The sequence below is a fragment of the Mauremys reevesii genome, linkage group 24 (assembly GCF_016161935.1).
Source record: "Mauremys reevesii isolate NIE-2019 linkage group 24, ASM1616193v1, whole genome shotgun sequence".
Classification (NCBI taxonomy): domain Eukaryota; kingdom Metazoa; phylum Chordata; order Testudines; family Geoemydidae; genus Mauremys; species Mauremys reevesii.
The window spans coordinates 18,698,960-18,724,971 of NC_052646.1; the positions used below are offsets into that span (position 1 = coordinate 18,698,960).

Consider the following 26,012-nt stretch of genomic DNA (forward strand, 5'->3'; position numbering starts at 1 on the left):
TTTTAGTCCAGCCTGTGAAATTGTTGGCCTCAGAAAGGAGAGTTCAGTTTGTCTAAATTTGCATTTGGACCTATTCAGCTTGAGGCCTGCTTTGCTGATGCAGTTTAGTACAGACTGCAGGTTATTGTCATGCTCCTCAGTAGTATTTCCAAACACGATAATATCATCCAAATAGCACTGAACTCCATGTTGATTCTTCAGAATCAATGACATCATTTTTTTGGAAGGCACTTGGGGCTGATGTGAGACCATATGGAACATGTTCAAAATGAAATAGTCCCTCATGTGTAATAAATGCTGTGAGGTCTTGGCTATCTTCATGCAACATAACCTGGTGGCATGAACTCTGCAAGTCAAGAGTAGAAACAATCTTTGCTCCACGGAGTTGTGCAAATACTTCTTCTATGTGAGGAAGAAGATGGCTGTCCATCACAATAGCTTTATTTGGCTCCTTAAAGTCCACACAAAGGCGAATGCCTCCACCCTTCTTCTGCGTCACCGCTATGGGTGAAACCCATTCCGAGGAGTTCATCTCTTCAATAATGTCCTTTTGAACAGGTTTTCTAAGTTCCTCTGAAACAGCTTCCCGGACTGAAAATGGTAAATGCCGTGAAACTGGTGTGTGTACCGCAAGAGTGCTTTGCTGAGGAAGATCAATTCGTCCATTAACGACCCTGAGATTTAAAGCAGCGAGTAAATCTCTGCCAAGGATAGGAGTGCCTTTGTGGACAACGTAGAACTCTGCAGTTGCACAGCAATCACCAAAAGTAACTATTGCTGGCAGGCAGCCATGTACTGGGATATGGTTTTTCAAATAGCACCCCAACTGAAGTTTGGGTTCAGTAAGAGGCACATCTTTAAAGTAATGCAAATAAATGGAATCAGGTAGTATAGATACTGCTGAGCCAGTGTCCAGCATTAGCTGAAGAGAGTGTGATTTGCCTGTGGGTATGGCAGAAACATTTAAAGTGCACTATATCTGTTCTGGAATATGTGCAGTAGTGATTTGTCCACGTCCAGCACAGTAACATCTGGTATTTGTAACTGGATGCACCTGTTGATTGGACTGGCTACTCGACATGCTTTGTAAAATGGCCAATCTGTTTGCAATGGTGCACTGAGCAACTTTTGTGGACATCCTGTGTAGCTTGCAAGGTGTTGTGAGGATCCACAGTGAAAGCTTTACTGTATTTTGCATTTGCTGGTTCAAGCGGCTTTTCATGAGTTTCCTCTTGCAATTGCAGCAAAGAGTCCTGTAACATATAAACTAACAGATGTATTGGAGCCTGAGCTTTGATAGGTGAATACCCACTTAGTCGGATGCATGTAATTGGAAATTTCCAGAGGCAGATATATATATCGAATGTTTATCTGCAGCAGAACTTTCTACCAAGGAGTCAAAACTGGACTGTACCTCACCTTCTCCTGCTCATCATTTGAGAAAACTGCTGTTGCTGACTCAATCTGAGTAGCAATGGTTGTGCTTTTTCTAGTGGTGTAGTGGTTCTAGAAGTAGAATTCTCTTACACGAAGCATGCATTTTCTCAATGAGCTGGTCTTGAATCATCTCACCTGCCCTTATTCCCAAAGTCTGATTTGTGGGAGCTCCTCCAGAGCAATACACGGCATTACAAGTATCTCGGGTTTCTGCTCACGCTGGCGAAATCTGTAGCGATTAGCTACCACATTCACCTGACACAAAATTCTTTAAAGCAGATAATGCATATTTATCATCTGCAAGGAAAATTATGAAATATACGCTGCCATTCTGCTCAAGGCAGTGGATTAGCAGAGCGTACTTTCTAACTTCAGAAATCTCTAGCACTGTGGAAAAGATGATCAAACATATGGATCAGGCAGTAAAAGTAGGCTCACCTGGGTTTTGCAGAAAGGGTGCAGAGTGGGTTCAGAGCAGAAGAGTCGTACTTATGCGCCCCAAATGTTATGTAACAAGGCAGGAGTACTAACAGAGCTTCAACAGGACTTCATTTTAAAGAGTGGAAACCACTTTGCAAGCTGCTGCTGCCTCTGTAACTCTCCTGTGCACTCAACTCCTCCCCCTCCTTCCTGTTTCCTGCCTGAATCCCATGGCAGTGCTCAGTTCTAATAATCACAAGCAACATCTAAACACCACAGGGGTAGAAGATCCCAGAAGAGAAGGGCCTGGGGATCTGGGGTGAGTATGAGATGGGGAGCCACAGCCAAGAGGGCAGGAAGGGGTGAAGGCTCGCCCAGGGAGAGGGCTGCACGCGGTGTGGGGAAGGGCCTGAGTAGGGTGGCTGAGGGTGCATGGTGGGGGTGAGATCCCAGCAGAGGGGGCTGGGGCGGCGTGGAGGGCTGGGAGGGTCACTCACAGCCCGACGTGGAAGCTAGACGGTTCTGCGGGTGGAAGGTCAGTGGTGGCCTGTGGGATTCTGGCACAGGCGAGACCTTTGCCGTAGTCTCGGGCAGGCGTGACTCAGCTGGCGGGCTGTGAGCCCAGGTGCCGGTCGCCAGCTGGGCTGAGGCGTTCTGGGCTGCAATAGGCTGGGCAAGCCCCGTCCACGTGACTTGGGAGGCCAGAAAAAGCAGCGCCCAGGGCCGTGCAGTCTGATCACTGGCTTCCCGACCAGCAGCGTCCCTGGCAGCCCCGCCGGCCGAGATCTGGATCTCTGGCTCCTCTGTCAGCCCTGAGACATGGGAGAGAGAATCCTTTCGGGGACATAGGGCCTTTCCTGTCTGGGAGCTGCAGCTCCGATCGGCTCAGAGACTGAGAGACTGGCATGGCTCATGGGGCTGATAAGCGGTGTCTAATATGGGGAAAAGTAACAACTCTCTGTGTGCAGTAACATCAAATCTCTTTGGCAGCTCACCAAATCGCCTTCCTGTAAGGGATTAATCGAAGCTCAGATAACTAGTTGGCACCTGACCAGAAGGACCAATGAGGAAGAAAAGAAACTTTCAAATCTGAAATTTGGGAGGGGAGGATTTGTTTGTTGCTTTCTTTATTGTTCTCTCTCTAGACAGAGGAGAGACTGAGCAAGATTACAACAGCTCCTGCAAATATTCCTGGAAGAACAGATCTAAAACCACAGACATTGGGAAGTAGGCAAGAGGAGAGGCGCTGGGATTATGTGTGTTTGGCATGAATTTTCCTATGCTACAGATGTAGTTTTAATTCTGTTTTTGTAACTGTGAAGCTGAGCCAGACAGGAATCCTCTGTGTTTGAAATCTTTTATTTACCCTGTGAAGTTACCTTCCAAACTGATTTTTGCAGGTGTGATTCTTTTTATATATAAGTTCTTCTTTAAGAACCTGATTGATTGTCAGTGTCCTGAAGGGTCTGTGCTCACATTGCTAACCAATTGGTTGGTACACTATTCTCAAGCTTCCACAAGAATGAGGGTGAAGGGGCTTGGGGGGATATTTTGGGGGGGGGACAGGGATTCCAAGTGACCCGTCCCTGGATTTTTCTACAAATCACTTGGTGGTGGCAGCAATAGCGTCCAAGGCGAAGGGAAGGAATTTGTGCCTTGGGGAAGGTTTAACCGAAGCTGGTAGAATATAAGCTGAAGGGGTCTTTCAGGCAGATCCCCACATCTGTACCCCAGAGTTCAGAGTGGGGGGGAACCCTCACAAGCGGTGACTGCGGCTGCTCTTACCTGGAACAGAGATCGTGAGTGCAGGGTCAGCGCCATCGAAATTGGAGCGGTAAGTGTGTTCTAACAGGCCTTTCTCGACGTAAAAGAAATATCTCCCCGCATCCGTCCGTCGGGCATCACTGATTTGCAGGGAGCAGTCGCCGTGCGCTGGATCCCCCGACAGCCAGAACCGGCCCTGGGTCTCCTGCGACATGACAAGGCTGGAGACACTGCTGGCCACGGGATGATCCTGGCCCACAGTAGCGGGCTCCTTGTACCAGGCTCCGTAGAGCTGGGCCGAGGGATTGTCGGTGTCGTACGAGGCTGGGTACGTGAAGGTGCAGGGAACGAGAACGCAGAGACCCTCCTGCACCGACACCAACTGTGGCACCGTCAGGGTAAATCCGGGCAGCTGGGACAGGGACCCTGCAGGGGACGGGAGGGATCGAAGTGTGGCCCAGAGAGAGCAGAGCCCCCGAGCTCCCCAGACAGGGCCGGCACCAGGGACACTCGGGAGGAGGACTTGGCCGACGCGACGCTCGGGGGCGGGGACTTGGGCGACGTGACGCTCGGGGCGGGACTTGGGCGACGTGACGCTCGGGGGCGAGGACTTGGGCGACGTGACGCACGGGGGGGCGGGGACTTGGGCGACGCGACGCACGGGGGGCGGGGCGTTGGTCGACGCGCACCTCGGGAGGGCGGGGACTTGGGCGACGCGAACCTCGGGGGGAGGGGCTTGTGTGACACTCGGGGGCGGGACCTTGGGTGGTGTGACGCTTGGAGGGGGGTGGCGCTCCTTGTTTTTCAGCCGGCTCCAAAAAATGGGACCCGTAGAGAGCAGAGCCCCCCCCTGAGCTCCCCACAGACAGGGCCGGCTCCAGGGACACTACTAGAGAGCAGAGACCAACCCTGAGATGCAGCCCCCAGCTCTGCCGGTGCCCCTCACTCCCGACCTGCAGCCCCATGTGAGCCCAGCCCTGGGTCCCTGACCAAATCTCACTCCATTTAGTTTCCATCCCTCCCCACATCAACCCCCTGCCCCCACTCCCTGTCACTCAGCGCCCCCTAGCACCGCACGGGGGCACTGCGCTCCCCTCCCCCTCTGGCCAGTCTCCCTTCCAAGTCCTGGGACAGACCTGGCCCCGCTTAGCGCAGGTTCTGCCCTTCCCCCTGCCCTGAGGCTGCAGGTGCTGCTTACTTACCCCTCCAGAGCAGGGTGAGGATCAGGACCCTCAGCGTGGCAGGACCCCCTGCTCTACAGGGGGGGCCCTGAGGCGGGAGCTTCCTTTCCCCAGCATCACGGTGTGGCAGCAGGGCTCTGCCCATGGCTGGGGCGTTGGGCTGGGACAGACTTAGAGAGAGAAGGGGGGTGGGAAGTGTGAGAGCAGAGGCTGTTTGGGGTCACAGATCTGCCTGGGGGACCATCAGTGCTGCTGGGCCCTGCAGGGGGCTGATCTGGGGCTGCTGGCAGTGCAGTGACCTCCCACCCACACAGAAAACCCTAAATCACCAGACGGTCCTGAGAGATTGTGGGCTAAAAAATCCTTAAATTGGGGGGAAAAAAAACCCTGATATTTTCCTCTAAGAATCATGAGAGCAGCCAGAAAAGCCTGATCTGGTGACAGAAGATGGTCAGAAGACAGTACTGCTCAGTGCCTGCTTTGCTTCAGTGTAAACAACATGTGAGCAGGCAACAAAGGGGAAGGGCGGCAGATTGGGATCAGTAAAGAACACGTCACAGATGTTCCGGCCAATTTGAATGAATTCAGATCAGTGGGGCAGGAAGCTGTTCAACCCAGGGGGCTGAAAGAATTAGTTGAAGAAATCTTGGAGCCACTGGCTATAATATTTGGAAACTCATGGATGCCAGGAGAGATCCCAGAAGACGGGGGAAGGGCTAACAGAGTGGCCATCTTTAAAAGGGGGAAAAGGAGTAGCCGGGGAGCTATAGACCAGTCAGCCTGACCTCGACACCTGGAAAGCCACTATAGCAATGTATAAAACCTTCAGTTTGTGAGGCCGAAGGGCTGATCACCAGCATGGATTTACCAAGAACAAATCCTGCCAAACCAGCTTGGTTTCCTTCTTTGACAAGGTAACTGGTTGGGAGCTGGGAGGAAGCTGTGGACATAACATACCTGGACTTCAGCAAGGCTTTTGACACAGTCCCACATGACATTCTCATAAGGAAGCTGGAGAAGACATCTGACGGAACTCAAATGTGAAATTGCAGAACTACTAACTCTCATTTAAATCAGCTTCTGTACCAGATAACTGGAGGAGAGCTAATGTGACACCACTTTTTAAAAAAGGCTCCAGGGGTGATCCCAGCAGTTGAAGGCCAATAAGCCTAACTTCAGTGATGGGCAAACTGGTTGAAATGATAGTAAAGTGAAAGTATAGCAAAGAGCAGAATGATCAGAGGCAGAGATTTGTTGGGGAAGACTCAATATGGTTTTTGTAAAGGGAAATCATGGGTCGCCAAACTACTAGTATTTTTGACGGAATCAACAGCATGTGGACAAGGGTGACCCAGTCCATGTACTTAGATTTTCAGAAAGCCTTGGACAAGGTTCCTCCCAAAAGGCTCTTAAGCAAAGTGAGCTTTCATAGGATAAGTGGGAAGATCCTCTCCTGGATCAGTGATTGGTTAAAAGATAGCAAACAAAGGACAGGAATAAATGGCTAATTTTCACAGTGGAGAGAGGTGAATAGTGGTGTCCCCAGGGGTCTGTACTGGTAGCAGTGCTGTTCAACATGTTCATAACTGATCTGGAAAAAGGGGTAACCAGTGAGGTGGAACAATTTGCAGATGATACAAAACTTCTCAAGATAGTTAAGTTCAAAGATGACCGCAAAGAGCTACAAGGGGATGTCACATAACTGGGTGACTGGGTAACAAAATGGCAGATGAAATTCAATGTTAATAAATGCAAAGTTATGCACATTGGAAAACATAATCCGAACTATACATATAAAGTGGTGGGGTATAAATTAGCAGTTACCACTCAAGGAAGAGATCAGAGAGTCACTATGGATAGTTCTCTGACAACACCCACTCAATGTGCAGCGGCCATCAAAAGAATTTGTTGGGCATCATTAAGAAAGGGATAGATAATAAGACCGAAAATATCATATTGCCTCGATATAAATACATGGTAACAATCAAATCTTGAATACTGTATTCAGTTCTGGAGGCCCCATCTCAAATTGGAATTAGAAAAGATTCAGAAAAGGGCAATAAAAATGATGATGGGTGTGAAACAGCTTTCACAGAAGGAGAGATTAATAAAACTGGGGCTGTTCAGCTTGGAAAAGAGACGACTAAGGGGGGGCTATGATAGATGTCTGTAAAATCCTGACTAGTGTGGAGACAGTAAATACGGTGGTATGATTTACTCCTTTCCATAACACAAGAACTAGAAGTCCCCAAATGAAATGAATAGGCAGCAGGTTTAAAAGAAATGTAAGAACGTATTTCTTCACACAACGCACAGTGAACTCTGCAGTCAGGGTGGGGCTCTAATGCTGCACTCTCTGCCCCACAGCTGCATTCTCCCCTCCCCCGCTCAACCCTGCTCCTTCTGCAGCTGGGACTCTCCTCCTTGTCAGTGTTACGGACCCTCCATCCTCTTCCTTCTTGTGAGAATGGTGGGGCCCACTCCCTCCATCCCCTCCTCAAATGTGAATTGGGCCACTCACACCTTCCCCCCGTCTTTACCTGTTAAAATGGTACAGGCCTCTCACTCCTGCCTCCCCCTCCCCCAACCACTGCAGTGAGCTGGGCGGGTCTCAGCTTGGATCCCACATGGCCCATGCACCATCCCCTGCCCGAGCAGGGTGGGACGGGCCCCGCTGCCCAGGGCTGGAGGGGAAGGGACCAGCCCTGAGAGATCCAGACTCCATCCGCATCCCTGGGGGGCTGCCCTGCCCCTGTAGAGTATCTGGGAGCCCCAGGGGGTCTGTGCCCCACACACACACCCACGCTTTGCCCCCCATGGAGTTGGGTCAGCACAATGGAGTGAGCGCAGTGGGACTATGGGTGAGAAGTTTGCACGTATGTGCTCAGCCTGGGGTATCTATAACTGCCCCCTCTGCAATACCTGCCCTCCCTGCCCCCCAAATCCACCCATGTGGGGAAGGGGAACCCCTGGCAGTTCCATTTCCCACCATCCCTCTGCTGCCCTCAGGTGCTCTCGGGAAGGAGGCTGAGGGATGGGAGCTGGGGAACCCCCTGCTGTACGTGGCCCCCTGAGCCGACGCCTCCAGTCTGGTCCCCATGGTGTGGGAGCCCTGGGGCGGGACCCTGCTCGGGCTGGAGGAGCCACGGCAGAGCTCGGGCTGGAGGGGCCACATTTCCACTCACCCCTAGACCGGCAGAGGGGGGCTCAGCACCTGGCTCTCCGACCCTGCAGCCCGGGTTCCCCAGGGTTTGTGACTCGGAGCCTGGGGAAGCAGCATGCGCAGGAACCTGAAAGCAGAAGTGGGCGCTGGCAGGGGCTGTTGGGGGGAGATGCTTTCTCAGAACCCCCAGAATCAGCATCTGCCAACTTCCCCTCCCTCTGGCTGGCACTGCCTGCGGCTTCCCTGCAACAGGGGCAGGCTGCATATTGCTTGTGGGGCTGGAAATAAAACCCAGGAGTCCTGACTCCCCACCCCCATCCCCCACTCTAACCCACAAGACCCCACTCTCCTCCGAGAGCTGTGACAGAACTCAGGAGTTGTGATTCTCTGCCTCCACCCCCCCCCCCCACTGTAACCCAATAGACCCTGCTCCCCTCCCAGAGCCAGGGACAGAACCCCAGAGTCCTGCCTCCCTGCCTCCCCTACTTTAACCTGCCAGACCCCCCTCACCTCCAAGAGCCAGGGACAGAACCCAGCAGTGGGGGGGGGGGAGCGCCCAACCCCTTCATCCGCTCTAGCGCTTTGTTTCTGCTGTCTCCAGTTACAAGACAATATTTTAACACTAGCAGTTTGCACCTCTTATCATATTGTACAGGCTGCAGATCCTAATCACTTACCCGGAGCTGAGACGCGTTCGCCTCTGGGGTGGGGCAGCTGCAAAGAGCTCACTGGCGCCGCTCAGAGAATTCTTCCTAAATCCTAAAATACTGAATTAACTTTAGGAAAAAGAAAGAAATATGCACATATCCATGCTGAAATCACTGTCAGTCATTTATTTAGGGAGTTTTGCTGACTCAATAATAAAATAATGTTCAGTTCTCTATATTCTTTCCTGGACCTGTACAGAATAGAAACACAAATAAGGGGCTTTGAACATTCCTGTTTTTTGTTGTTGTTACTATTTTTTCCCATGGATGTTCCAGCCCGGGAGCACCTGCAGAGTCGGCCCCTGAGCTTTTTCCAGCCTCCCAGCTAGCTCCTAAGTCTGCTGGGAAAAGGGACAAACGTACACGTATCCCTTTTCCCAGCAGACTGACTTAGCCCGGAAGTGCAGGGGACAAATTAAGCCCCGGATAGGGAGGTGGGTAGGGAGGCAGTGGGGGCCAGGGGTTATAGGGGAACTGGATGGGGAGCTTGGAGAGGCAGTGGGAGCCGTGGGTTATTGGGGGGTGAGCCCGGGGCCAGAATCTACTGCTACATGGTGAGGGTCCAGGGCCAGAGCCCACCACTGAGTGGCCAGGAGAAATAGCCCAAAGCCCACAGGACAGGGCCCAGGGACGGACTATGGGGCCCAGAGTTAGAGCCCAAAACCCCACAGCTGGAGCCCACCACCCCAGGGCTGAAGACCGACCCCACCACCCCCGGGAAGGTGGGGAACTCACCGGCCCCCTGCTCCTCCAGTGTTTCTGTCTCCAGATGGGGCAGGGCCAACCCCCTGCTTGTGGGCCTGGGAGAGGGGTCTCTGCTTTGCCCCACCCACCCAATCACCACCCAGGAGGCTTTGGCCACAGGAAAAGCCACATTTGAGAAACACGTCCCTAGAACGTCTTGCACAACCTGGCTCCAGTGGCTGGAGATCTTGGTGCCATCGACGCAAGGAGAGAGATTGTCCCAGACACAGGCAGCTTCTGACCCCACCACGGGGGTGGGCTGTGGGGAGGGTGAATAGGACATGGGTATTTCCCCTCTAGGGTTTCTTGGCAGGGGAAACGTCAGCAGATCGGAACTGGTCCATTGAGCGCAGATGTTTGTTTTCTGTCTCTCAGTTCCTCAAGCGACTCCCAGGTCCCTGGTCACTGAGGATTCCCTAGTGATGAGAGCTGGGTCAGCGGGTCTCAGGAAAGGCAGCTAGATTCCAGTGGCTGCTGACTCCAGGCTTTGATTTAAGAGCTGAGATGCAGCTGAATCTGGCTTGGGGCTCAGGGACTGTTTATACAGGGATCCCTCGCCCGGTGCTGAGCTGCATAAGTGTCTGGGAAAAACCTATAACTAAAGGAAATGCAGCACCCCCTAAATGGATGCATTGAGGCCAGCCCTGGTGGCTAGGCCCTCCCAAATATCCCACTCTGGCCTGGTCTCCCAGCCAGATCCCAGTGGCACATCAACTCTGTGCCCCTGCGTTTGGGCATCAGTGGCTGTGCTGGGAGGCTCATTGCTTAGTGGATCTTGTAAAACAGGAAGTTTTCAGTCAGTGAGTTTGCTCCACCTCCGCCCGATCGGCCCAAGAGAGCAGTGATTGAAGGGGGGAGGGGATCATTTTCTGCCAAAAGGCAATGAGCTGCTGCTGTGTAGCAATGCAGTCCCATGTCTGCCAGCACCCAGGAGATGTACGGTGATGGTGAGCTGTGCGGGCTCCATGCTTCCCGTGGTATGGCGTCTGTACAGGTAACCCAGGAAAAAAGGCGCTAATCGATTGTATGCTGTTGCTTTCATGGAGGGAGGGAAGGAGAGGGGGGCCTGACAACATTTACCCAGAACCACTCGCGACACTGTTTTTGCCCCATCAGGCATTGGGATCTGAACCCAGAATCCCAATGGGCAGCAGTGACTGTGGGAACTGCGGGATAGCTACTCACAGCTACCCCCAGTGCACTGCTCCGGAAGTCGATGCGAGCCTCGGTATGCTGGACGCAGTCCGCTGACATAATGCACTTAGAGCATTTTGTGTGGGGACACACACAGTCGGCTGTATAAAAACTATTTTTAAAAAACTGACTTCTATAAATTCAACCTCATTTCGTAGTGTAGACATACCATAAAAGTGCAGAGAATCCTCCAGCAAGTGCCCCACGCTGCAGAGGAAGGCGAAAAACCTCCAGGGCCTCTGCCAATCTGCCCTGGAGGAAAATTCCTTCCCAACCCCAAATATGGTGATAAGTTAAACCCTGAGCATGTGGGCAAGATTCACCAGCCAGCACCCAGAAAAGCATTCTCTGTAGTAACTCAGATCCCACCCCATCTAACATCCCATCCCAGACCACTGGGCATACTTACCACTAATAGTCAAAGATCAATTAAGTGCCAAAATTAGGCTATCCCATCATACCATCCCCTCCATAAACTTATCAAGCTTAGTCTTGAAGCCAGATATGTCTTTTGCCCCACTGCTACCCTTGGAAGGCTGTTCCAGAACTTCACACCTTTGATGGTTAGAAATCTTCATCTAATTTCAAGTCTACACTTCCTGATGGCCAGCGGATATCCATTTGGTCTTGTGTCCACATTGGGCCACATTAAATAATTCCTCTCCTCCCTGGTATTTATCCTCTGACATATTTATAGAGAGCAATCGTATCTCTCCTCAGCCTTCTTTTGGTTAGGCTAAACAAACCAAGCTCTTTGAGTCTCCTTTCATAAGACAGGTTTTCCATTCCTCGGGTCATCCTACAAGCCCTTCTCTGTACCTTTTCCAGTTTGAATTCATCCTTCTTAAACATGGGAGACCAGAACTGCACACAGTATTCCAGATGAGGTCTCACCAGTGCCTTGTATAATGGTACTAACACTTATCAGTACTGTAAATACCTCGCCTGATGCATCCCAAGACCACATTGGCTTTTTCACAGCCATATCACATTGGCAGCTCATAATCATCTTATGATCAACCAATACTGCGAGATCCTTCTCCTCCTCTGGTAATTCCAACTCATGAGTCCCATCTTATAACAAAATTCTTGTTATTAATCCCTAAATGCATGTCCTTGTACTTTTCACTATTAAATTTCATCCTATTACTATTACTCCAGTTTACAAGGTCCTCCGGATCTTCCTGTATGATATCCTGGTCCTTCTCTGTGTTAGCAATACCTCCCATCTTTGTGTCATCCGCAAACTTTATTAGCACATTCCCACTTTTTGTGCCAAGGTCAGTAAGAAAAAGATTAAATAAGATTGGTCTCAAAACCAGTCCCTGAGGAACTCCACTAATAACCTCCCTTCAGACTGACAGTTCACCTTTCAGTATGACCCGTTGTAGTCTCCCCTTTAACCAGTTCCTTAGCCACCTTTCAATTTCATATTGATCCAATTTAACTAATAATAATGCCATTTGTTATTGGAACTCATTTGCAAAACTTTTCTTAACATTACATGAATATATTGTCTCATACTATAGAATTAGAATTTATAATCCCCATTCCATGATGAGATATTTTGGGGCTATAATGTATTTTAATTAAAATGATTTTTAGATAAAATGCTTTTTGAGAAAATAAACCTATAAAAAATCCAATTAAAATAAAAAAATCCATTTTTTTATTTTTTTTAAAATATCATTGATTTTTATCCACCCTGTTTTGTATTTTAAGCAAATACATAGGTGTGAGTGAGAAAGTTGGTAACGTTAAGTTTTGTAAAAAGTTTTCCCCCTTAATCAGGCATGTGCAGCTCTCCTGACAACAGCTAACTGTTAGCGAGAATGAGTCCTGTGAGTCCGTGACAGCTGGCTGCTGCCCAGACACAGCAAGAGACAGGCCTTGCCCCAGCTGGGATCAGGGCTGTCAGGGTTCCCTCCCCACTCTGATCTCTGGGGTACAGATGTGGGGACCTGCATGAAAGACCCCTAAGCTTATTTCTACCAGTTTGGGTTAAAAATTTCCCCAAGGCACAAATCCTTCCTTGTCCTTGGACGGTATTGCTGCCACCACCAAGTGAGTTAGACAAAGATTCAGGAAAAGGACCACTTGGAGTTCCTGTTCCCCCAAAATATCCCCCCAAACCCCTTCACCCCCTTTCCTGGGAAGGCTTGAGAATAATATACCAACCAAATAGGTGAACAAGGTGAGCACAGACCAGATCCTTGGGTTTTAGGACACTAAAAACCAATCAGGTTCTTAAAAGCAGAACTTTATTATAAAGAAAAAAGTAAAAAACACCTCTGTCAAATCAGGATGGAAGGTAATTTTACAGGGTAATAAGATTGAAAACACAGAGGATTCCCCTCTAGGCAAAACTGCAAAGTTACAAAAAACAGGAATAAACCTCCCTCTTAGCATAGGGAAAATTCACAAGCTAAAACAAAAGATAATCTAATATGTTTCCTTGCCTTTACTTACAATTTTTGTAACCTTAGATGATTATTTCAGGTAAGGGTTTAGGAAAGGTTTTTTCCTGCCCTGGTCCCTCTGCATCCCGAGGGAACACACAGACAAAGAAGTATCAGAGAGGGAGCCGTGTTAGTCTGGATTTGTAAAAGCAGCAAAGAGTCCTGTGGCACCTTATAAACTAACAGACGTATTGGAGCATAAGCTTTAGTGGGTGAATACCCACTTGGTCGCATGCATCCGACAAAGTGGGTATTCACCCACGAAAGCTCATGCTCCAAAATGTCTGTTAGTTTATAAGGTGCCACATGACTCTTTGCTGCTTTTACACACATACAAAAGCTCCTCCCCTCCCGCCCCCCTGATTTGAAAGTATCTTCCTTCCCCATTGGTCCTTCTGGTCAGGTGCCAACCAGGTTATTTGAGCTTCTTAACCCTTTAGAGGTAAAGAAGGGATTTTATCCTCCCGTTAGCTGTATGTTTATGACAAGGGCCCTATTGCGCCAGGTGCTGCTCATACGCAGCAAGGGACAGGCCCTGCCCCAGCTGGAATTGGGGCCATGTTATAACTGGCCCTGCCCAGAAACCAGCTGCAATCGGGGCCTTCCAGGGGAAAGCCAGATGTGAAAACTGATTCTTTACTGGACACAAATAAGTCATAGTTGTTAGTGGCCCTTTGTTAAAAAAGTAGCTGTGACAAAAACGACACATGAAAATCTATTTCAAGGAACAGCTTGTAAACAGGGAATTTTACAATCAGATGCTTTTGGCTTTGGAGTGAACAAGTTACCATTATTATCCCAATTTTGGGGGGTAAGGAAACTGAGACTAGACAGATGCAGCAACTGGACCAACCTCTCCCTACAGCATTTTTTAGCGAAACAGAGGTTAGAACCCAGAGTACCTGGCCAGCAGCTTAGACACAAGCCCATCCCTCCACTCCCGCCAGCTGCTACCCTTGAGGATGACCATCCTGTCCACCTGTGAAACGAGTGGGTGAGGGCTCAGGCAGGGTAGAAGAGAGACTCTCTGTGGCTGAGGGATGAGAGGCTCTTTCCCCCGGGGGCAGTGAGGTTTGGGAGGGGGCAGGCTTTGAGACCTGGCTGCAGAGGACTCTGGGATACCTCCATTCAATGCAGCGCTCCAGCATTTCCAAGGCTTTGTTGACTCCACCCTGAGTCCAGGCCAGAGCAGGGATTTGCACCCAGGTTTCCCACGTTGCAGGCCCAGCCCTGGGCTGACCTTCCCCTTCCCTCCACACTGTGATCCCCCCTGCACTGGATGGGCCAGAGATTCCCAGCCTGGGCCAATGGTGCGAGGAAGCTATTTGCGCCGGACCTCGGAATATTCTGTGGCGGGGGCTTCTGCAGGCTCCCCCCCTTTGCGCTGCCGCTTGGAGAACTCGACGGAGGCGTAATGCAGCTCTTCCGCCTCCCCGGGGCCTAGCGGGCCCTGTGCTGCTGCAGGCCTGTCCTGGACGCCTTTGGTCCGGTGGGCGGCTGGAGTCTTGTGATGCTGAGTGAGAAGCAAGGCAGAGACACCAGGCAGAGAGTTGAATCCACCCTGCTGAGCTGATTGCATGGGCTGTCCCAGGCTTTGTTTCCCCCACCCTCGGTGCAAATGCATTTCCTGCATCGGGCGTGCACTAGCAAGAGGCGTGGGATTGGGTGTGTTTCACACTCTGCACGCATGAGCCAATCCCATGCCAGCACCAGCTCGGTTAATGCATTCACTGCCTCAGCTGCACAGGGCACACATTAGCAACATGCGTGTGGGTATGTTAATTTCATGCACTATTAATGCAGGATTTCATCTCCTGCATCTCATTGCAGAACAGGTTCAGGAAAGGTATTTTCTGCATTTCATGCACCGAGCACTTGGGCAGCACTGGTTACATTAATGCATTCTCTGCATTGCCTGCACTGGCCATACATTAGCAATATGCAAGGGTTGTGTACATTGTATGCACAGTGCATGCATGATTAGATCCCATGCATGTTGTGGTTCCACAGACGATGCTGATGTGTTTGTTGCATTTTCTGCAGGGTGCATATATTTGCAACAGACAAGGTGCACCCTGCATGCATTGTCGAGCATATGCACCTAATACCATAGCAGGCAGCTGCAGAAATGCATTTCTTGCCCAGCTGGTGCATTCGGGAGATGCCCAGGCATTGGCAGCATTCCAGCCCCAATCTAGTCCCGTGCACTTTGTGAATGCATATGAATGCATTCGCTGCATGTCCTCCTCTCTGAGCGAGACCCGAGGGATGAGGTGCATTTTCTGCATGCAGGAGCCAATCCCACGCAGTTCAGCGACCGCAGGCTGGTGGCAGGGGTGCATTTCTTGCACTGGGCACACGTGGAGGGTCAGGTGCCCTGGTGAAAGCCTGACTTATATTCATGCATTGGTTATGGGGGTGGGAAGGAGAAGAAATGGAGGGAGCAGAGACGGGGTGGGGAGGGCAGGTGGGCTTGGTCCCCTGCTCCCCACAGGTACATACCATGGGGATGTGGGTGACGGTACTGTAGATCACGCTGGCCTCGTTGGCTGTGTGCTCCACCTGGCTCCCGTTATCCGTCTCCCCGGCCTCGGCGCTGGGGGGTGCTGGCTTCCAGCCCCGCAGTCTGAAGGGAAACGTATCAGGACAGATGCATGAGACTAGAGGGAGGGACATAGAATAGCCCCGTGGGGAGGGAGAAAGGGGTGACACCAGTGTAGGAGACTAGAGTGCAGGGGACTGGGATAGGTCAGGGGAGGGGAGATCTTATTGGGGACTGGGGGTGCTGGAATATCCCAGCGGAGATGTCAGGGAAACTCAGTGGAATCTAGGAGGGGCAGTTGGGGGTCAGTGCGGGAGGCCTCAGACTTACTTGATCACATAGAGCCCAAGAAGGAATAAGCCAATGAGGACCCCCAACCCACAGGTGACCCCGATGATCATCCAATTGTCAGGCTTCTTTGAACCTGCAAAAACACAGAGCATGGGGAACGGCTGGAAGAGAACCCAGGAGTCCTATTTCCCAGACACCCCACTCTCATCTCAGATCTGGGGATAGAATCTAGAAGTCCTGGATCCCAGCCCCCGCCCCCAACTCCCCTCCCTGAGCTGGGGGCAGAATCCAGGAGACAAAGGTCTCACCTCTCTGCAGGGGGCTGAGTTCAAAGGGAGAAAATCCAGAGCCCCCGTCCCCACTCTCAGTCCAGGTCAGGGCAGAATCACAGAATATCAGGGTTGGAAGGGACCTCAGGAGGTATCTAGTCCAACTCCCTGCTCAAAGCAGGACCAATCCCCAAGTAAATCATCCCAGCCAGGGCTTTCTCAAGCCAGACCTTAAAAACTTCTAAGGATGGAGATTCCACCACCTCCCTAGGGAACACATTCCAGTGCTTCGTCACCCTCTGAGTGAAAAAGGTTTTCCTAATATCCAACCAAAACCTCCCCCACTGCAACTTGAGGCCATTACTCCTTGTTCTGTCATCAGGTACCACTGAGAACAGTCTAAATCCATCCTCTTTGGAACCCCATTTCAGGTAGTTGAAAGCAGCTATCAAATCCCCCCTCATTCTTCTCTTCTGCAGATTAAACAATCCCAGTTCCCTCAGCCGCTCCTCCTAAGTCATGTGCTCCAGCCCCCGAATCATTTTTGTTGCCCTCCGCTGGACTTTCTCCAATTTTTCAACATCCTTTTTGTAGTGTGGGGCCCAAAACTGGACACAGTACTCCAAATGAGGCCTCACCAGTGCTGAATAGAGGGGAATGATCACATCCCTCGATCTGCTGGAAATGCCCCTACTTACACAGCCCAAAATGCCATTAGCCTTCTTGGCAACAAGGGCACACTGTTGACTCATATCCAGCTTCTCGTCCACTGTAACCCCTAGGTCCTTTTCTGCAGAACTGCTGACCAGCCATTCAGTCCCTAGTCTCTAGCAGTGAATGGGATTCTTCCGTCCTAAGTGCAGGACTCTGCACTTGTCCTTGTTGAACATCATCATATTTCTTTTGGCCCAAGCCTCTGATTTGTCTAGATCCCTCTGTATGCTCTCCCTACACTTCAGCATATCTACCACTCCTCCCAGTTTAGTGTCAGCTGCAAACTTGCTGAGGGTGCAGTCCACGCCATCCTCCAGACCACTAATGAAGATATTGAACAAAACTGGCCCCAGGACCGACCCTTTGCGCACTCCGCTTGATACCGGCTGCCAACTAGACATGGAGCCGTTGATCACTACCCGTGAGCCAGCTTTCTATCCACCTTATAATCCATTCATTCACCCCATACTTCTTTAATTTGCTGGTAAGAATAATGTGGGAGACAGTATCAAAAGCTTTGCTAAAGTCAAGGAATAACATGTCCACTGCTTTCCCCTCATCCACAGAGCCAGTTATCTCCTCATAGAAGGCAATTTGGTTAGTCAGGCATGACTTGACCTTGGTGAAGCCATGCTGACTGTTCCTGATCACTTTCCTCTCCTCTAAGTGCTTCAGAATTGATTCCTTGAGGACCTGCTCCATGATTTTTGCAGGAACTGAGGTGAAGCTGACTGGCCTGTAGTTCCACAGGTCCTCCTACTTCCCTTTTTTAAAGATGGGCACTAAATTAGTCTTTTTCCAGTCATCCAGGACATTCCCCGATCTCCATGAGTTTTCAAAGATAATGGCCAAGGGCTCTGCAATCACATCTGCCAACTCCTTTAGCACCCTCGGATGCAGCGCATGTGCCCCATGGACTTGTGCTCATCCAGCTTTTCTAAATAGTCCCGAACCACTTCTTTCTCCACAGAGGGCTGGTCACCTGCTCCCCATGCTGTGCTGCCCAGTGAAGTCATATGGGAGCTGCCCTTGTTCGTAAAGACAGAAGCTAAAAAAGCATTGAGTACATAAGCTTTTTCCAACTTCTCTATCACTAGGTTGCCTCCCTCATTCAGTAAGGGGCCCACACTTTCCTTGACTTTCTTTTTGTTGCTAACATACCGGAACACACCCTTCTTGTTACTCTTAACATCTCTTGGTAGCTTCAACTCCAAGTGTGATTTGGTCTTCCTGATTTCACTCCTGCAGCCTGAGCAATATTTTTATACTCCTCCCTAGTCTTTTGTCCAATCTTCAACTTCTTGTAACCTTCTTTTTTGTGTTTGAGATCAGCAAGGATTTCACTGTTAAGCCCATCTGGTCACCTGCCATATTTACTATTCTTTCTATACATCGGGATGGTTTGTTCCTTCAACCTCAATAAGGATTCTTTAAAATAAAGCCAGCTCTCCTGGACTCCTTTCCCCCTCATGTTATTCTCCCAGGGGATCCTGCCCATCAGTGCCCTGAGGGAATCAAAAGTCTGCTTTTCTGAAGTCCAGGGTCTGTATTCTGCTGCTCCCCTTTCTTCCTTGTGTCAGGATCCTGAACTCAACCATCTCATGGTCACTGCCTCCCAGGTTCCCAACCACTTTTGCTTTGCCTACTAATTCTTCCTGGTTTGTGAGCAGCAGGTCTAGGAGAGCTCTGCCCCTAGCTGGTTCCTCCAGCACTTGAACCAGGAAATTGTCCCCTACACTTTTCTGACAGTCTCATCCCCCTGGGCCCATGAGCTGAACTGCAGTGTACCCTGTGAGCCTTTACCAGCCAGGGGTTCCCTGTCCACCTGCCACTGGAGCTGAGGTGGGGGGTGGGAACGCAGGGAGCAGCTGCAGCTGATGCTGGGCCCCTGGCACTGGGAGGACGAGTTCAGCCGAGTCCTCTGCTGGGGGCTGTCTGGGGAGCGCAGGAGACACACTGACAATAGTCAGAGAGAGAAATCTAGTGGCAGGGAGTCCCGTGGGTTAACCCCACTCACACTCGACAAGCAGCTGGAACATCCCCTGGGCAGAGCTCTCATTGTTCCGGGCCCAGCACCCGTACAGCCCCCCGTCCTCGGCCGTCACGTTGGGCATCTCCAGCCGCAGCTGATTCTCCCCCACGGGGTGGGTACCATTGACGGCTCGGCCTCCCCTCACCCAGCCCAGTGCAGCGGGGGGGCTGCTGGCGACAGAGCAGAGGAACCGCAGGGAGTCGCCCTCCCGGGCCGAGAGCTGTGACCCGTTGGCTACCTCGGTGCCGGGATCTGGGAATAGAAATAAGACAGAGCCACTCGCAACCTGAGCCAGCCAGTCCCTGCCCAGGGACTGGATCAGGGCCGGTGCCCCATAGAGGGGAAAGTCCCCATGCCCCACTCCCCGCCCCCTAGCGATACCTTGGAATAGCTGGAGGCCTCTCCTGTTAGCTCTGGAGATGGTGATTTGCAGAGTCCTCAGTGGAGCTGAAATACCCACGGCAACATGTTTAATTGGAAAGCCCTCACTGACACCAGGGCCAGTGCAAGGATGTTTCCACTTTGTCCCCCTCCCCCCGCACCCCTGTCTTAAGGTGCCCCCATGGCAGCTCCCCCCATCCGCCCGCAGGCGCACCCCTGGTGGCAGCTCCCTACCCTCCACCCTGAGGAACCCCCCAACCCCAGCTCACCCCTGCTCCGTGCAAGAGCACCCCTAAGCTGATTGGCACCGCAAGCCTGGGAGGCGGGAGAAGTGAAGCAGCCACGGCGTGCGCGGGGAGGAGGCGGGGCAGGGGTGAGTTGTGGCGGGGAGTTCCCCTGCGTGCTGCCCCCCCATCCTTACTTGCTGCAGGCGGCCCTCCCCACACCCCTCTGCGCCAGCTCCCTCCACCTAAATGCCGGCGGCAACCGCAGCAGCCGAAGAAAATGGCGCCCCCCAAATCCCAGTGCCCTAGGCAACCGCCTAAGTCACCTAAATCATTGCACCGGCCCTGGGGCTGGCCATGGAGGAGTCGAGCAGGCAGGTTAGGCCCCCCAGAGATCCTCTGCCAAGGAACCAAGATTCAGCCACCTCTGGGGTGGGAAACGGAGGCTGTTTCCATGAGAAGCCCTTGCCCAGTGTAGAGACGTAGCAGCTCTGGGGTCGGAGCACAATCTTGTTGCTTCGCCATGGCAGCAGGTCTCTGTCTCAGAGACTGGTCCATGGCTGATCTCATCCCCACTGACCAGCACCCCCTTAATGGCACTCCATTGCCTGGACACAGAGGGAACAAGGACCGCTCCCCCACACACCCTGCCTACAGTCCTGTGGCATCCCTCGAGCTCTCCCCTCCAGGCACAGACCAGCCTGGGGCCTGGCCCTGAGCACGGGCAGAGCATGACTACGAGGCACTCGCTGATTCCCGGGGCTCGCAGCGCGGCCTCTCACCGGGGCGTCCGCTCCTGGTCAGGGTCCCAGTGATGTTGGGGGGCCCTGTCGTGTCTGTAACACAAACCAGACAGGAGGAATCAGGGGGGCTGGACAGCATCGGTGGCTATACAGGCCCCCCTCACCCAGCGTGGGGACGTAGCAGCTCTGGGGGGGGTGCACAATCTCGGTGCCTTTCCATGGCAGCAGGTCTCTGTCGCACCGATCGGTCCCTAACCCATCTCCTTCCTGCTGCCCAGCACCCCCTAGGGCCACCCTGCAGCCTGGAGACAGAGGGAACCGGGCCCGATCCTCCCACCTTCCCCTTATAGCCCTGAGTCTTCCTCGGGCTCTCCCCTCCGGGCATAGACTAGTCTGGCCATGGGTGACATATGAACAGCCAGCTCAGGGAGGCCGGCCCATGGCCCCGCCCCTTCTGCCCGAGGCCCCACCCCCACTGAAGCCCAGAACCCCCCCACTGGAGCCACTTCCCCCACCCTAGCCAGCCCTGGGCCACCAGAGTACCCCAGCTCCAGACCACTGGGCAGGAGGGAGGTGCAGCACTAGCCTCCTGGAGTCCCAGGCTGCAGGTTGCCCCCCTGTTCCCCTAGCCCCAGTTCCAGTGCTGCCATGGGGGAACAGCGTGGGCAGTGAGCAGGAGAGAACTTGGGGGCAGAGCATGGGCAGGGCCACGTAGGGCTGTTTGGGGCAGCTCAGCCTCCCCTGGCATGGGATACCCACACCCATGAGCCTGGCCCAGCTGACCCTGGCACCTGGCCCTGAACACGGGCAGAGCGGGACTAGGAGGCTCTCGCTGATTCCCGGGGCTCGCAGCGCGGCCTCTCACCGGGGCGTCCGCTCCTGGTCAGGGTCTCGGTGATGTTGGGGGCCCCGGTCGGGTCTGTAACACAAACAAGACAGGGGGGATCAGGGGGGCTGGACAGCACCGGGGCGGGGTCGCTAGTGATCACTGAGCCTGGTCATGGCCCCTAGCTTTGACCTCACTCCACCAACTTTGGTGTCATCAGCAAACTTGCTGAGGGTGCAGTTCATGCCATCCTCCAGATCATTAATGAAGATATTGAACAAAACCGGCCCCAGAACCGACCCCTGGGGCACTCCACTTCATACCGGCTGCCAGCTAGACATGGAGCCATTGATCGCTACATGTTGAGTCCGACGATCTAGCCAGCTTTCTGTCCACCTTATAGTCCATTCATCCAGCCCAGACTTCTTTAACTTGCTGGCAAGAATACTGTGGGAGACCGTACCAAAAGCTTTGCTAAAATCAAGGAACAACACATCCACTGCTTTCCCCTCTTCCACAGAGTCAGTTATCTCATCATGGAAGGCAATTAGGTTGGTCAGGCATGACTTGCCCTTGGTGAATCCATGCTGACTGTTCCTGATCACTTTCCTCTCCTCTAAGTGCTTCAAAATTGATTCCTTGAGGACCTGCTCCATGATTTTTCCAGGAACTGAGGTGAAGCTGACTGGCCTGTAGTTCCCCAGATCCTCCTTCTTCCCTTTTTTAAAGATGGGCATTACATGAGCCTTTTCCCAGACATCCGGGACCTCCCCCTTCGCCATGAGTTTTCAAAGATAATGGCCAATGGTCCTGCAATCACATCAGCCAACTCCTTTAGCACCCTCGTCCAGCTTATACAAGTATCAGAGGGGTAGCCATGTTAGTCTGGATCTGTAAAAGCAGCAAAGAATCCTGTGGTACCTTATAGACTAACAGACATTTAGCAGCTTGAGCTTTCGTGGGTGAATACCCACTTCGTCAGATGCAAGACTTTTTGTATTCACCCACGAAAGCTCATGGTGCAAAATGTCTGTTAGTCTATCAGGTGCCACAGGATTCTTTGCTGCTTTTGCAGCTTATACAAGGCACTGATGAGGCCTCATCTGGAATACTATGTGCAGTTCTGGTCTGCCATGTTTAAGAAGGGTGAATTCAAACTGCAACAGTTTCAGAGACGGGCTGCTAAGATGATCCAAGGAATGGAAAACCTTTCTTATGAAAGGAGAGTCAAAGAGCTTGGCTTGTTTAGCCTAACCAAAAGAAGGTTGAGGGGGGATATGATTGCTCTTTATAAATATATCAGAGGGATAAATATTAGGGAGGGAGAGGAATTATTTAAGCTTCGTACCAAAGTGGACACAAGAAAAAATGGATATAAACTGGACAATAGGCAGTTTAGACTTGAAATTAGATGTCTAATTAAATTTTCTTCCTAACATCCCGATGTGTAGGAAGAAAAGTAAATATGGCAAGCGACCAGCTTGGCTTAACAGTGAAATCCTTGCTCGTCTTAAACACAAAAAAACAGCTTAAAAGAAGTGAAAGACTGGACAAATAACCAGGGAGGAGTATAAAAGTATTACTCAGGCATGCAGGAGTGAAATTAGGAAGGCCAAATCACACTTGGAGTTGCAGCTAGCCGGAGATGTTAGGAGTAACAAGAAGGGTTTCTTCAGGTATGTTAGCAACAAGAAGAAAGTCAAGGAAAGTGTGGGCCCCTTGCTGAATGAAGGAGGGAACCTAGTGACAGAGGATGTGGAGAAAGCTAGTGTATTCAATGCTTTTTTTGCCTCTGTCTTCACAGACAAGGTCAGCTCCCAGACAGCTGCACTCTGCAGCACGGTATGGGGAGGAGGTCACCAGCTCTCTGTGGAGAAAGAAGTAGTTCGGGACTATTTAGAAAAGCTGGACGAGCACAAGTCCATGGGGCCGGATGCACTGCATCCGAGGGTGTTAAAGGAGTTGGCCGATGAGATTGCAGAGCCATTGGCCATTATCTTTGAAAAATCATGGTGATCGGGGGAGGTCCCGGATGACTGGAGAAAAGCTAATGTAGTGCCCATCTTTAAAAAAGGGAAGAAGGAAGATCCACGGAACTACAGGCCAGTCAGTCTCACCTCGGTCCCTGGAAAAATCATGGAACAGGTCCTCAAGGAATCAATCCTGAACCATTTAAAGGAGGGGAAAGTGATCAGGAACAGTCACCATGGATTCACCAAGGGCAAGTCATGCCTGACTAACCTAATTGCCTTCTATGATGAGATAACCGGCTCTGTGGATGAGGGGAAGGCAGTGGATGTGCTATTTCTGGACTTTAGCAAAGCTTTTGATACAGTCTCCCGTAGTATTCTTGCCAGCAAGTCAAAGAATTTTGGGCTGGATGAATGGACGGTAAGGTGGAAAGAAAACTAGCTAGATTGTCGGGCTCAACGGGTAGTGATCAATGGTTCCATGTCTAGTTGGCAGCCGGTATCAAGTGGAGTGCCCCAAGGGTCGGTTCTGGGACCGGTTTTGTTCAATATCTTCATTAACGATCTGGAGGATGGTGTGGACTGCACCCTTAGCAAGTTTGCAGATGACACTAAACTGGGAGGAGTGGTTGATACGCTGCAGGGTAGGGATAGGATACAGAGGGACCTAGACAAATTAGAGGATTGGGCCAAAAGAAATATGAGGAGGTTCAACAAGGACAAGTGCAGAGTCCTGCATTTAGGACGGAAGAATCCCATGCACTGCTATAGAATAGGGACCGAATGGCTGGGCAGCAGTTCGGGGACCTGGGGGCAGAGCATGGTCGGGGCCACGTAGGGCTGTTTGGGGACTGGAAAGGGACCTAGGGGTTACAGTGGACGAAAAGCTGAATATGAGTCAACAGTGTGCCCTTGTTGCCAAGAAGGCTAATGGCATTTTGGGTTGTATAAGTAGGGGCATTTCCAGCAGATCGAGGGATGTGATCATTCCCCTCTATTCAGCACTGGTGAGGCCTCATTTGGAGTACTGTGTCCAGTTTTGGGCCCCACACTACAAGAAGGATGTGGATAAATTGGAGAGAGTCCAGCGGAGGGCAACAAAAATGATTAGGGGGCTGGAGCACATGACTTACGAGGAGAGGCTGAGGGAACTGAGATTGTTTAGCCTGCAGAAGAGAAGAATGAGGGGGGATTTGATAGCTGCTTTCAACTACCTGAAAGGGGGTTCCAAAGAGGATGGATCTAGACTGTTCTCAGTGGTAGAAGATGACAGAACAAGGAGTAATGGTCTCAAGTTGCAGAGGGGGAGGTTTAGCTTGGACATTAGGAAAAACTTTTTCACTAGTAGGGTGGTGAAGCACTGGAATGGGTTCCCTAGGGAGGTGGTGGAATCTCCTTCCTTAGAGGTTTTTAAGGTCAGGCTTGACAAAGCCCTGGCTGGGATGATTTAGTTGGGTTTGGTCCTGCTTTGAGCAGGGGGTTGGACTAGATGACCTCCTGAGGTCCCTTCCAACCCTGAGATTCTATGATTCTATGATTCTATGAAGGTTTCTAACCATTAGAGGAGTGAAGTTCTGGAACAGCCTTCAAAGGGGAGTAGTGAGGGCAAAAGACATATCTGGCTTTAAGACTAAGTTTGATAAGTTTATGGAGGGGATGGTATGATGGGATAGCCTAATTTTGGCAATTGACTTTGATTATCAGCAGGTAAATATGCCCAGTGGTCTGTGATGGGATGTTAGATGGGATGGGATCTGAGTTACTACAGAGAATTCTTTCCTGGGTGCTGGCTGGTGAGTCTTGCCCACATGCTCAGGGTTTAGCTGATCGCAATATTTGGGGTTAGGAAGGAATTTTCCTCCAGGTTAGATTGGCAGAGGCCTTGGAGGTTTTTTGCCTTCCTCTGCAGCATGGGGCACGGGTCACTTGCTGGAGGATTCTTTGCAGCTTGAGGTCTTCAAACCACAATTTGACGAGTTCAATAACTCAGACATAGGTTAGGGGTTTGTTATAGAAGTGGATGCGTGAGATTCTGTGGCCTGCATTGTACAGGAGGTTAGACTAGATGATCATAATGGTCCCTTCTGACCTTAAAGTCAATGAGTCTATGAGCTTTTCTAAATAGTCCCGAACCACTTCGTTCTCCACAGAGGGCTGCTCACCTCCTCCCCATACTGTGCTGCTCAGTGCAGCTGTCTGGGAGCTCCCCTTGTTTGTGAAGACAGAGGCAAAGAAAGCATTGAGTACATTAGTTTTTTCCACATCCTCTGTCACTAGGTTGACTGCCTCATTCAGTAAGGGGCCCACACTTTGCTTGACTTTCTTCTTTCTTGCTAACATACCTGAATAAACCCTTCTTGTTACTCTTAACATCTCTTGCTAGCTGCAACTCCAAGTGTGATTTGGCCTTCCTGATTTCACTCCTGCACACCTGAGCAATAGTTTTATACTCCTCCCTGGTCATTTGTCCAATCTTCCACTTCTTGTAACATTCTTTTTTGTGTTTAAGATCTGGAAGGATTTCACTGTTAAGCCAAGCTGGTTGCCTGACATATTTACTATTCTTTCTACACATTGGGATGGTTTGTTCCTGCACCCTCAATAAGGATTCTTTAAAATACAGGCAGCTCTCCTGGACTCCTTTCCCCCCTCATGTTATTCTCCCAGGGGATCCTGCCCATCAGTTCCCTGAGGGAGTCAAAGTCTGCTTTTCTGAAGTACAGGGTCCATATTCTGCTGCTCTCCTTTCTTCCTTGTGTCATGAACCTCAACTCGACCATCTCACAGTCACTGCCTCCCAGGTTCTCATCCACTTTCGCTTCCCCTACTAATTCTTCTCTGTTTGTGAGCAGCAGGTCTAGAAGAGCTCTGCCCCTAGTTGGTTCCTCCAGCACTTGCACCAGGAAACTGTCCCCTACACTTTTCTGACCGTCTCGTCCCCTGGGGCACAC

At 51.3% G+C, this 26,012-nt stretch overlaps 1 protein-coding gene across 1 annotated transcript in view; it reads right to left on the bottom strand.

The window, feature by feature from the left end:
- The window catches only part of LOC120390589 (sialic acid-binding Ig-like lectin 10), a 44,542-nt gene that overhangs the window by 7,957 nt on the left and 10,573 nt on the right, over positions 1-26,012 (bottom strand). The window contains exon 3 of the mRNA XM_039513323.1: positions 3,643-4,047. Coding sequence (XP_039369257.1) covers positions 3,643-4,047 — 405 coding nt within the window. The remainder of the gene's footprint in view (positions 1-3,642; positions 4,048-26,012) is intronic.